General features: G+C 40.6%; 1 protein-coding gene across 7 annotated transcripts in view; it reads left to right on the top strand.

Annotated features, from left to right (window-relative positions):
* FYCO1 (FYVE and coiled-coil domain autophagy adaptor 1) overlaps positions 1-13,579 on the top strand; it is a 45,756-nt gene that overhangs the window by 7,411 nt on the left and 24,766 nt on the right. For 5 of the 7 annotated variants that reach the window (XM_048300201.1, XM_048300194.1, XM_048300231.1 and 2 more), the window contains exons 2-8: positions 1,797-1,973; positions 3,467-3,573; positions 4,707-4,832; positions 8,393-8,499; positions 9,369-9,512; positions 10,262-10,355; positions 10,775-13,405. In XM_048300201.1, the coding sequence (XP_048156158.1) occupies positions 1,919-1,973; positions 3,467-3,573; positions 4,707-4,832; positions 8,393-8,499; positions 9,369-9,512; positions 10,262-10,355; positions 10,775-13,405 (3,264 nt within the window). In that variant the 5' untranslated portion in view covers positions 1,797-1,918. The remainder of the gene's footprint in view (positions 1-1,796; positions 1,974-3,466; positions 3,574-4,706; positions 4,833-8,392; positions 8,500-9,368; positions 9,513-10,261; positions 10,356-10,774; positions 13,406-13,579) is intronic. The other 2 variants (XM_048300251.1, XM_048300241.1) reach the window with 2 other exon arrangements.

Here is a 13,579-nt window from a genome sequence, read left to right as displayed (position 1 = left end):
TTTCCCTCTTTGTGTGAGGAAAAGCGTTTGATTCGGTCACACTTTCTGGCTTCCATTGCCCACGTGGCACAATCTTCTGGCTTAAGCTCCTTTATGTAACAGTTGCCAAACCGAACAGATACGGCTGATATTACTGTGTGTGCTTAAAAAAGGAAACATTGACTCACTGAGTTTGTTACTCTTGCTTTATTTCAGTAGTACCCAAACTCACCAAGTAGCCCGGAAGTGTGGCACTTTGTATGGTCACTCCCTAGAATCAAGATAGGAATCTTAGGTATGTCACATTGTTGATTTAAGGTAAAAAATTGTGTTTGGCAGCACAGGTCAGGTGGTCTATGCTGTTCTGGCCTTCTGTTCCTGAAGCAATCAGTTGTGGTAGGGATTTTGCAGGCCAAGGCCCTTCCCCAGACAGGACATGGTCCACATGACACTTGTGTCATAACATAACAACTGCCATCAAGATATGGAAATGGAAACTAGCAGGTAACAAAGCACAGGTATGCAGAGAAACACACGAGTAAGCCTAGTTTCAGCCTTCTCTTTATGCTTAATGTATTTCTGTCTCTATGGCTTTGTTAATGTTTGCTTTGTTTCAAACAGAAAAGAATATGGGGTCACATCAGGATCACTTCCTAACAATACCTTAATACATAGGGTAGGAAGGATGATCCATTTGATTAATTCAGACGCCTACTTCAGCCATGCCAATTTGGCTCTTCTGGGAGTGAAAGAAAGGAAAGAGAAAGGAGATATAATAATGTGACCTAATCACATTAGATTCAAAAGTTTGTAAGATTTTAATTACAACTTAATTTCATTGTAGTTCAGCTTGAATTATAACAAAAGCACTAATGCGTAACAGCAATTTTTCTAAAGATTCGGTACTTTGGGTGTTGTGTTTGCTTGAAACTTTGGCCGTACCTCTGCAGACAGAATTCTGAACAAACTTTGAACAGGATGCTTAGTAAGTTCCCTATGTAGTTTCTATGTGGCTTTTTTCTTTGAATGATTGTTCCCAGATTAGCGCTGGAAAGATTGCATCCCCAGGCATGATTGTTTTAGTAAAGTGTTTGAGGCTTTCAATTAATTTTACTTTAAGAAAGATTTTCTGTGAGTGCCAAGTATAACTCACTTATCCTAAGCAAAGAAGGTGGTGCAAGGTATGTTTATCCAGCCAAGGATGCTGTAACAGAGCTTAAAATAAAGTGGTGTCATCTTACATGTGTAGGGAACAGTGAGTTCTGAGAAGGGGTTGAGAGGTGTTCCTTGTGCTAAAATCACGCTCCAGTACTAAAGCTTTTCGTAGCTCTTGCGCATTAAAAGTATGCTCCGGTGCCAGAGAGTCAAGCATGCATCATTTTTGACTCCTTGGCCCATGCCTAGTCTGTGTCTTGAAAGTCTTTCTGAAATGGTCTTATCTTTTTACTCTGCAACCTGTAGGGAAGATCTGGCAGAGGCTTTGGGGAGGGAAAATCATGTGTCATTGGAACCTCCCTCAGGGTCACAAGATAGATTGGATGAGATGCCAGCCAGAGCTGGACTGTACCACCAACTGTGTTGTAACTCCAGCCAGAGAAAATTGCTCTCTGAGGTTTGCTTGGTAGTTTTGTAAGATATAACTGAAGAAATAACTGAAATGGAAAGTGAAAACTAGAAGAAAATATTAAGGAGATTCCTGGAAAAGTGTTGGCCTTGGAATTCATTACTCAACAGGATCTAAAATGCCAAAGCACCTCTCTGCTACTCATTTGAGCTGATAAAGACTTTCATTTTATTTTTGACTTTTACAATTGCAGGTGTCACAGAGAAGAATAATCAGCATCAACCCAATGGTCACCAAGGCTATGAACTCTGCTGTTTTTATCTAGATGGATGAAAAGGTTAACAGCCCAGAAGAGGAGTTCCTTTTGTTTCCAAGATGGCAGCAACTAGTGGCGAAAGTCAGCTGCAGCGGATTATCAGAGACTTGCAAGGTACATGCTGACAGATACATTCTGGAGGCTGGACTGCATCCTCTGGGTTTTAGATAACAGAGAGTAGGAGTTGTGTTTTCAATTGTGTAACTCCTTCCAGCAGCAATTGTAGCAACATAATTCAAGGTGTGCAATGTGATGGATTTTTTTTTTGTGAGACAAGTGCTGTACCTTCTGCAGGACCCTGAATTCTTAAATCCTGCAAATTTAAACATACAAGAGAAGAAATAGGTTTTACAATTTAAAGAAAGGTGTGTGGGGGGTGTGCATTGTGAGCTAGTACTTCATCGGCATGCAGAGAGTTACAAGACTTTATGTGAAGTAAGGAGAAAAAGCCTAAAACTCAGGCTTCCTTGATGGGAAGCTGGTGTGGAGTTGTTGCTAATGTGGGAAGGGGAAAAACCAGGAGGCCAAACCTAGCTGGGAAAGGAGACCCAGAGGAAGAGTGCTGGAGAATTACACCTGCTGTTCTTGCTGCAGTGGAGCCTAACTTGTCTTCCACTAGAAGTAGCCAATCTCATTTTCAACAGTTCTGCTGCAGGCAGAATTGGCATCAGATTCATAACAGTTTTCCTGCTCTCTTTCTGTCCTACTCAGCTGCTTATACCAAGATTCAGATATTTTTCCTTTTAATTTTTATTAACTATAAGGTATATGCACCAAAGCTGAGAATCTAGATCTTCCTGTGACATAAAAAAGGAGGTCTATGTGCCTGCTGACAAGAAGAAATTTTAATTTGCAACGGGTTATCAAGTGGGACTGGGAGCTAAAGCTCACTCAGTCACCTGAAATAAGTATAAAACCAAGGTTGAAAGCAAGCTCAAAATCAGTAATTTCTGATGTTGAGAAGTACATCCTTTTGGGGCTAGAGTGCCCAGGGGGACAGTAGAGTGTATTTTGACTTGAGATTTCCTCACCCACTATGGGTGTATATTTTAGGGAAGAGTTGCTGTATGCTTATTTTTTGTGTAAATTATTTTTTTCATTTGTGTTTGTAACCAGCACAAGCTGAACCTTCCTGAATAAAGCACGGAGAAGATAAATGTGCTGACTGAACGACTGTTCTCGTGTTACTGATCCCCTTTAGCAGATTACATGCTTTGTCCTTTCTAATCAGAATTCTGTTTGTCCTGTGGCAATACCTTAATGTGCACATGAGACAGCAAAAAGTCATTTCTCTTCCCTCTGCTGAGGTAGCAATTAGCAATTGTCTGTTAGCAGGTTTTGTTAAGTGTCAGAAGTACTAAGTGTCTTTTTAAGAAGAAATAATCCGTACAACAAATTGACACAGCTTGAACTCCTGTTTTCTTATAGGTGGTCTTAAATTGGAAGCATAGCAGTCATTTTTTTGTACTGTCGTTAAGACATTGCAGCTAAAAGGAAATGAGTCCACATGCATAATGTCCATGAAGAAAGTATTCATTTAGTTGTTTATGGATTCAGTGCTAGATATCCTTTGCATTAGTTAACTATTTTGGTGTCTTGTTTTAAAGATGCAGTGACTGAATTAAGTAAAGAATTTAAAGAAGGAGGTGAACCGATCACTGATGACAGTGTCAACTTGCAAAAATTCTCCTACAAGCTTGAGTACCTTTTACAGGTAAGAAGTGATTTGTGTATTTGTAATCCACCAGCAAAGCTCGGCCTTGTTTTCTCTTACTTCCTCTTCAGTATGTGGGGTTTAACTCAAATAATCGTAAATATCCAGTAGAGTCTCTCTTTGTATTTATTTTTTGTTGTGTGTGATAAGTGGACTGAAATGTGTGCTGCCTATTATACTTATTTCAAGTGAAAATAAATAATCACAAGGCAGTGCTGGTAGTTTGATTGAGGAATGTAAGGCATTTCTGTACTGATCTGAAAGATCTGGGCTTGATTTTAAAGATCTATCGTGCTAAATTATCCTGAAAAAACTGTGGTAATGAGATCTTGACATTTTAGTGCAAAATAAATACTAGTAAGCTGTTCATGGTGCAAAATGTAGTGGTGTGAGTAATTTATAGAATTTCAGCAATTTCACTTTGAATTTTTTTTGTTGTTGTTGTATGAAAGGCTTAATACAAAAGGCTGATTTTTAATCTGGAATGTTGTGTTTTGTCCACCCTTAAAATTTAAGTAAAAGAGGACACTGCTGGGCAAACTGAAATTCAGTTTGCATAGTGTGGTGTCCACATATACTGTAATCATGTTAGTGATTGCAACAAAGACATGCTAATGTAGCCTTAATCTAGGCAAAGGATTTTTAATGGGATTGCAGAGGCTCCAGCAGAAACTGAAAATTCTTTTGGGATTTGAATGGTCCAAGATGCAGTTCATACCCTTGCTGCATTGCTGCTCTAAACATGATTTATCTAGAGCAGGTTTTTCTGGTACATACATGTGTGCTACTGGCACACTTAATTACAGGTCTCTCAACAACTGGCTGTTAGTGCTTTGCTCTTGAACAGCTGCAGAATCTGCTGCAAATCTTTGTTTCAGCAGTTTTGAATGGATGTCTGTATTTTAAAGAGCACCAGAACATTATTATCTCTTACTGTCAGTAAAGTAGCTTTTGTAACTGCTGGATTGCATCAGTACAGTGCAGTGTCTCTTTCCTTTGTGAATACACTGGCTAAAGCTAAGAGGACTCATGAAAGCACATGCTGCTGGGAGAGGAACAGAATTTCAAGTAGCTATATATAAGTATATTTCTATTTAGATTTTGCTCATTGTATTTTGTTTTCCTGGTTTAAGTTTGACCAGAAGGAAAAAAGCACATTGCTGGGGAACAGAAAAGACTACTGGGATTATTTCTGCGACTGCTTGGCAAAAATCAAAGGAGCTAATGATGGAATCCGCTTTGTCAAGTCTATTACAGAAGTAAGCATATCAGTTAAGCATCAGAATATGTGGGTTTTGTTTTGCCATGTCTTTTCAGAGAGCAGTAGCAACAAACCAAAAAAAATACACTGCTTTTAACACATAGCAAAAAAACCTTGGGGATTTTTTTTTTCTCACATAAGGTATAAAAATACAAGATTTCCTTTTCTACTAGGGCACCAAATTATGTAGGATTAGAAGGCCTGACTCCTGTTTCAAAGACCACTTACATAAGTGAATGGACCTGTTTGTCTCTGATTGTGCCCTGCTTTTTCATAAACTTAGTGCCATTTTCTCTTGAAAAGAAATGAGAAATTGAGTCAAGGGTAGAGCATACCATCTTCAGCACAGCTTACAGCAGGATTTGACTCTTAAGTGTAAGATGAAAAGTTCACCATATTTGACTTTTCTTAAGACTTTTTTAACTGGTCCATAAAGTTGACTGACTGAGAGCAGCAATTTCATCTTCTGTCTCAACTCTGTTCCGTCGTGTGAAATAGCATGATGGAATGACATGGGATAGTTGTCATTATTCCCTTGGGTAAGCTGTCAGGAACAGCACAAAAAGCCTTGTTCCTGTTAGATTTAGATAGTAATAAAAACCATGTTATATCTTCAGGTCAATGTGGGGTGAAATAAAAGCTGTGAGAAGCTTTCTGTGTTGATCCTGTCTGAGTCTTTAGAATCGTTTGAAGAAGATTTTCCTTGTGGGTGGAAGAGGCGGTGGTGTGGTGGTGCTGGCCAGTGTTGTCCTGGTGCTCACTTCTATTATCTGTGAGCAGTGCTAACTTGGATTGGCAAGTTGCTATTTACAGCAGATTTTTCTATTCTCTTGGGAGTTCTTCCACAGCAGCTCTAGATAATGTTGTTTTGATTCATCTGAAAGAGAGCCATGATACTGCAGCAGAGGCAGGTTCTGGGCTCCCTACCTTTCTTTCTTCTCTTTGCAACTTTCACAGTGTTGAATTTTGCTGTTCCAAGGTGAGCAATCCCAGGAAGGGCTTCAGTTTGCTTTACCAGTGGGCAGGAAAAGAGGGGAGAGGCGCAGAAATTTGGGTTGGATTTCGCACTGCAGGACAACCAGAGAAGTAAGGACAGTAGCCGCTGCTGCAGGAAAAATCCTCTGACTATAGATAGTGGCCCCTAAATTCTCAGTAGCAGGAGCCACTCTGATTTCTCTGCAAAGGTGGCTGTGCTGTAGTCTTCAACAGTCTGTTGCCTGTGGTATCACCTGCATATTGCCACATGTAAAGACTGCTCTACTTTTTCCTTCTACAGTACATCTGGCTGTTAAATTGTTAGCACAATATCAAAAATTATAGTTTGGAAGCAGGATATGTTCTACTTCAATTTCTGTGCAGTCATAGAAATTAGCTTGTGGAAGGCTTCTTTAATCTTTATTAACTTGTGGTTTAGGAATATAAACTCTTAAAAGAGGAATCAGTGATTGGTTTCAGGTAACTGAGCTGGCAGACTCAGGCCCAGAAATTAAATGACACATGACACAAATATATGTTTGTTATTCCCCTTCATTACAGGCAGAAATCAGCAGCAAATTTTTGAACCTGGCTGGATAGAACATAAAGGTTTCCAAATGTCCTCTATTTGCTCACTGAACAATACTAGTTGACCTTCAAAGGTGGAGGTGAACAAAAAGGAAAGAGTAATAGTTAATTTTAAGGATGGTCAAACATTAGACTGCATAATGCCTCTTCTGTTCTGCCTGCAGTGCTTCTAATGGTAGGGTGCACGGTGTGCTAGAGAGGTGGAGCAAGGAAGCAAATAATAATACCCTGGAAACTCTTATCTGCTAATTAAGCAGAGGGCCTTGTTCTTGAGGGCAGTAGGTGAGCAGTGAGTTCTGGTCATTCCTCTTTCCCTTTCAAAAGGTGATTACACTAAATACACATATTTCCAAATCTTTACAGCCATACACTGCACCTTAGCTACAGTGTTTGCTGTCAACATGGAAACACTGTCAATACCAGACACTCTGCCTCCCTGATTTCTAGCAGGGCTCCAGGACGTGGCATGCTTTTGCTTCCTAGTCAAATAGTCTTCAGCTACTTGTAACTGCATATATGTAAATATTTTCCTCTACTTCTCATTATGTACATTTGTTCTGGTCTCTTCATATTGCTTGAAGAAGGCATTGCAATTTAAATTGAAAAAACAATGGGAGTAAGGATAGGATTAATTCTGTGGCTTCCAGGGTTTGGGATTTTTTTGACAGTTCTTAAGATATTCACTAAATATGCCTACTTAGGAAAAGTGCACAGAGTAGGAATAGCATCTCCCTGAAGAAATATTCAGATGTCTGCAGGGTGAATGAGGGCAAAAACCAGTTGGTAAATTAAATTTGCTGTTTGTGGTATACTTAGTGTTTAGGGACCATGGTATTTTGCACTTTGTATGCTATAGAATTCAAACCAAAAATCAGTAAAAAGTGTTGCTTTCTTTGCTTCACGTTTCATTCAGGTTATATTTATAAGGAACATTTTTGTATGTAGTGGGTTACTGAGCTAAATGAAGAACCTGTGTTACTTCAGAGTAGAAGCCCAGTAACAGCAAAAACAAGGAAGCTGAGGGTATTGCTCTCATTTCACCACAGTGGAATACTGATCAGCCAGAGAGAAAGCTTGTGTGGCCTTTGAGCCTTGTTTCACACTAACTTTCCAAGTAAAGTTACAGTAACCTACTAACTTGTGCCTCAGCCTCTCTATTTTTGTCTTGGCATCTATTTTACATCATAAATGTATTTGTTTTGTTGGTTGGATGGGCAGTTTGGTGAGAAATTCTTTCATCATGCTCCTTTCCCGTTCCTAAATTGATTACTGACTTTGATAGAAAGAAGAAATAAAACACAACTATTCAGTGCTTCACTATTTTGCAGGACAGAAAATGGTTCAGATGTAAAAATAAAACATCAGTTCCCCAAGTCAATAGCTATAACAAAATTCAGTGCTGAGCTTTGTGATCCCCCTTATGTTGATTTAACAGCTGTCTTCATAAAAAGATCCATTAAATTTTGGTCATGCAGCTGCTCTTGGTCTGAAGAAAGAATTAGATTTTAATCAACTTAACAGCTAAGTATTAAGAAAGGCTTTTTGCGTTGTGTGGGGTTACTGTGTCCATGGGGATGTATATTTTTATATGTGTACATCTTTGTTCTATGACTAAATCTGTCCAGCTGTGGCCATATGCATCTTAAGTAACTTAAGCAGTCACTTCTGCCTTTGCTGGGCACATTGAGATTTGCCTTATGTTGTCAAGTGTCCTTAGCATAGTCTGGACTCAATATATTAGATGATTCATTGGTCCTGTGATGCCTTTTATATAATTATAAAGTGGACAACAGTCAGCTGTAGAAACAAATCCATCGTTCTAAAAAGATTCCACCCAATGACAGACTTAGGAAAAGGTTCTTACTGGTTTCCATTAAAACTTTTTCCTTTACAGTGGCTTATTATATTTTTGTGTTGCTGTGTGGGCTTTTCTGGCCATGTCTCTACATTATTACAAATGATATTTAGACTTTTCTTGTGGTTTCTCCCCTCCAGCTACGAACCTCTCTTGGAAAAGGAAGAGCATTTCTTCGTTACTCCCTGGTTCACCAAAGGCTAGCAGACACCTTGCAGCAATGTTTTATGAACACCAAAGTGACCAGGTGAATAGCAAATTGCTTTTTTAACTAATAGGTGTTTTCTCAGTGTGATCAAGCAACATCACCTAGTAGCTATTGAAAGAAATTGAAACACTTCCAAATGTTTGGCTTAGAGAGCTGGTAATAGGATATGAAGGATCATAGACCTTTTGTCCTGGGTCACTGGTTCATACCTATCTTGGGCTGGTAAAGATTGAAAGTTATTACAGCTAAATATGTGTGGAGTGGGTTGCACTGGTGCTTCTGTACGTCGGTTTCAAAGGTGTTGTATTTATAAGTATTGAAGATCCTGGGTTTGATGGGCTATTCATCATGAGAGAGGATTAATTTGGATGTGTTGCGCAAAGCCCCAGAAAGCATTTGCATATATCTCTGGATGGTCACACAGAGGAACAACTTGCGCTTGGCCAAGAAACTCCAAGTATAGTTTGTATTTGGTTGGAGGGATGCTGCTAGGGCTTTAAGAAAAAGCCAGCTATTTTCACAATATATTTAACTCTGGATGCTGCTTTCTGTTCCTCATTTTTGATGTTTTAAATGTGTGATTTAGGTATTTACTGTGTGATTACCCAGTGCATAGCACATATTTTGTATTGTCAGGGATTTGCCCAAGCACTACAGGAAAAAATATTTTGTGCAGGTACTCCTATAAAGATATTTATGTGGAATTAAATAAAGGTGTTTAATTTCATTTACATTGAAGGGATAGGATATTGTTTGGTGGGTCTGTTCGTTGTAATTTGTGTTTAGAATACTGTATCATCATTTTTCTGAGGTGGAGTGAATAATGATATAGGGTTTTTTGTACGAGAAACTGCTACTTCTCTTTTGCTTATGAATGAGTACTTCTTTTTAATTTGTTTGTTTTTAAGTGACTGGTACTATGCAAGAAGTCCATTTCTGAATTCCAAAATGAGTTCTGACATTGTGGGTCAACTGTATGAGCTCACTGATGTTCAGTTTGACTTGGCATCAAGAGGCTATGATTTAGATGCTGCTTGGCCAGCATTTGCCAGGTAAGATGGAGCCACGTTGTGATTTTGTGTTAACAAGGACATAAAACACCTGCTTGCTGAAGAATCTGTAAAAGCTTCTGCTTTTGAAGGTAGGAATACTTGTGTTTGAGCAGGTATAAGCTTTTTCCATGTAATTAGTCCATGACCAAATTGGCCTGTTTCTCCTTCAGTTTACTGAGTACCAGTGATCAGAGATGGTGCTCTGTAATACAGCACTTACAGTAATTGCAGTTTAGGCCCAAATCCCAAGCTATTCTCATCTATAGAGGCACAAGAAGAAATCTTCTTAGCTTCCTCTGTTTCAAGAGCTGAGGCTGCACAGCCAAGCAGTGTGCTTCACTTGCAGCAATGGTGATCCCACCTAAAAGTGGGATATAACAAAACCTACCAGATCTGGTCCAGGTCCATTTGTATCGATGGGAGTTTTCTAGGGCCCTTTCCTGCCACCATCTGGTTGAGCAGCCACCACACAGCAATACAATTCCTTAGAGCAAGGCTGCATTGGTTCTTGAGGATGTGGGAACTGACAGCTACCAGCCCCATCACCTTTTATAGATGCCTTGGATAGCCCTATATTATTTTTCATCAATTTCATCAATTTCAGTGGTTATTGGGCAAGACAGCAGGTGCAGTTATGTCCTTTTTTATGTGGTAATTACCACTAGATAAATCTTACATATACAAGTAGAAAGACACAGATATGTGTGCTTAGACTTACCTTATATATTGTTTCTCTGTGTGATCCACAGGAGGACTCTGTCCTCGCTTGGATCTTCAGCATATTTATGGAAGCCTCCCAGTCGCAGTTCCAGCATGAGCAGTTTAGTGAGCAATTATTTGCAGGTAAGCAAATTGCAAATAAATGTTTATATGTCATGGTAGGTCTCTGGTTGGCGTAGCTCCAGAGAACTTTGTAGTTTTATGATGGTTATAAGTCTTGAAATGCTAAACTGCTAAAAGCATACTTAATTAAAAGTAAAGGGAATTGTCTCTCAGCTGCTTCAACTTAACATGGAAATCTTGTAAAAGAAAAAAAATATGTTCAGAAGATAGGTATGTACTACCAGCAGATAGGTATGTTTTCATTTATCTTTTGGGAAAACAAGCCCCATTTACTAGAAGTTGATATCTTGTAGTGCTATGAAGGCAGCACACAATGTCACTGTACATTAAGACCCTGAATTGCTCTCATTTTGGCACACCATTTAAGTGCATGTTTAATACTACTTAAACTTTCTTCTTTTCCCCTTCTGTTCATTTAGGCACAAGAGTTTCCTTCCAGCCCTGATGTAAATAACTCACTAAATGTTGAACACCTTGAGGGCTATGAAGAGATGCGTTTAGAACTTGACCAGGCTGAGCTGAGGCAGAGGGAACTTCAAGATCGTATTCACCAGCTAGAAGTTGAAAACCAGGAGCTCCAGGCAGCTGTCAGCCTTCAAAAACAACAAGTACAGGTAGAAAAGGAGAAGAGCAATAACTACAGTGAGGAGAACTCTCGGCTGACAAAGATAATCACAGAGTTACAGAAGCAGTGTGAGGTCTCACACTCCACTCAGAGCACTGTCCATGACCTGCAGAAGTGCCTACAGTCACTGGAACTGAATGCAGTGGAGCAGCAGAAGGAGCACTCAACAAAGGTGGAGCAGCTGTTGACCAGCAAGGAAGGTTGTGCCTCAGAATTGCAGGTTTCAAATCAGGAGCTGGAGACCTCTAGGGCTTTGATTGCTGTGAAGGATCTTTGCATTGATGAGCTCAAAGCCAAGCTGAGTTCCACAGAACAGAAGAACCTCAACCTCCTTGCAAAAGTTGATGCTGCCTTGGACGAAAAGGGACAGCAGGCCATAGCCCAGTACGACTCTGCCCTACAAATACGGGCACTGTTAGAGAAGCTTCAGGAGATAGAAAAGGAAAAAGCAGATATGCAAAGACTCAATGATGAACATACATCTCAGCTGAAAGCAGCAAGGGAGGAGCTGCTGCTGAAAGAACAGGCACAGAAGGAACTGGAATCAAGATACAGTAGCCTCACTGCTAACTCCAAAGAAGAGAGTGAAAAGCTGATTGAGAGCCTGGAGACCATGGCAAAGGAAAAGGATGCACTTCAGAAGGCCCTGACTCTGAAAGGAAAGGAGATGGCTGAGCTCCAGACCCAGGTAATGGGGTCGCTGGCTCAGGTGGGTTCACTGGAAAAAAATCTTGAGGAAGCCAGGAAGGAAAAAGAGAAACTTGAGGAGGAGTATGGTAGGAGGGAAGGAGCACTGAAGCAGGAAGCCCAGTCGCAAGCAGAGCAACTTGAACTACAGGAGGGTCGCTTAACAAAGGTGAGTCAGACTGTGTGTAGCCTTCAGGAGCAAAACCGGAAACTCATGTCTGAGAAGGAGCATCTCGGGCAGAAAGTCAAGGAGCTGGAGGAGCACATGGAGCAGCAAAACTCTGCAGTGAGTGAATTGGATGAGGAGAACAGGAAACTGAAAACAGAGAATGAGAATTTGCAGCAGTCTAAGAAGAAGATGGAAGAGAAACTGAAAAATCTGGAAGCTTCTAAAGCTTCCCTAGAAGCTGATGTAGCCAGGTTGAGAGCCTCTGAGAAACAACTTCAGAGTGAAATAGATGATGCCCTGGTGTCAGTTGATGAAAAAGAGAAGAAGCTCCGGGGTGAGAACAAACAGCTGGATGAAGACTTGCAGAATGCCAGGAGGCAAAGCCAAATTTTAGAGGAGAGACTGGAGGCTCTGCGCTCAGAATATGAAGAACTAAAGCAAAGAGAAGAGACCTCCAAGGAGTCTTATGCCTCATTTGAAGCACAGCTGAAGAGTGCCAAACAGCATAGTTTACAAATGGAAAAAAGCTTGGACACCTTGAAGGAAAGCAAAGAGTGTCTCCAATCACAGCTCACAGAGAAGGAAGTAGAACTGCAGGGCATGGAGAGCCAATGTGAGCAGCTAAGAGCAGAAGCTGAAAGATACAGGAAGAAAGCAGAGACTCTTGAGATAGAAAAGCTCAGTGTTGAAAAGACATGCCTTCATCAGACAAAACTTATAGAATCTCTCACATCAGAAAAGGAATCAGTGGAAAAACAGCAACTACAGCAGGCAGCGTCCCTGGAGAAGGAGGCCAAAGAGCTGGCCTTCAGACTGACCATGACTGAAGAGCAGTTGGAGGTCAACCGAGGTGAAGTGTTCAGGCTGCAGGCAGAAGTCCTCGACCTACGAGTCAAGCTTCAGCAGGCCACTGATGAGAGAGAGAGGATGAGAGGTGAGCTGGCAGTCACTGAGACTCTCTTGAGTGAGCAGAAGACGCTTGTCCAGCAGCTGAAAGAGCAGAGTGAGTCTCTCAACAGAAACCATGTGCAAGAACTGATGCAATGTAAAGAAAGGGAAGAAAAGCTGAAAAAAGAGCAGGAGAAAACAGCCCATCAAAAAGCTGAGCTGGAAAGTAATTTAATGAACTTAAAGGAAGAGCTGTCTAAGGTTAAGCGGTACTTGGAAAATGCTAGAGTGGAAAATGAAGAAAATAAAGATCTCCTCCACAGGACCAACACTGATATGGCTGAACTTGGTATTCAGATTTGTGCCTTGACCTCTGAAAAGGTGGATGCAGAAGAGCAGTTGGCCCAGGCCACAGAAAGGTTCAAAGAACTGGAAGAACAGGCAACAGAGCAACAGGAGAAGCTGAAGCTTGACATCTCTAATCTCAGAGAGGAGAACAAGCACCTGCAAGAGAAATTAGAGGAGGCTCAAATGTGTGCTGCAGCTGTTCCAAGTCTGCAATTGCAGCTGGAGACAGTACAGAAACAGGCTAAGAGTTTCCAAGAGACCAGCCAAGAAGAGCTGTCTGCAATAAAATTTCAAATGAGCACAGAGATTCTAAATTATCAGACAAAATTCAAGGTAAATTAATGTAATTATTATAGCTGAGGGAGCTGCTTTACCATCTGCTGCAGCAATTACTGCATGAAATCCTAAGGTTTGTGTGGGTCAGGCTCTGAGACTAACATGCAACTAGCCTAAGCCTGAGAATCTGAAAATGTCTCTATGCTCATGACCTGGGCCTCTCTGAGGTAA

This window comes from Corvus hawaiiensis, chromosome 1 (assembly GCF_020740725.1).
Source record: "Corvus hawaiiensis isolate bCorHaw1 chromosome 1, bCorHaw1.pri.cur, whole genome shotgun sequence".
NCBI lineage: Eukaryota > Metazoa > Chordata > Aves > Passeriformes > Corvidae > Corvus > Corvus hawaiiensis.
Note: the sequence above shows the minus strand (reverse complement) of the source record. Positions and strands in the feature narration are given on the sequence as shown.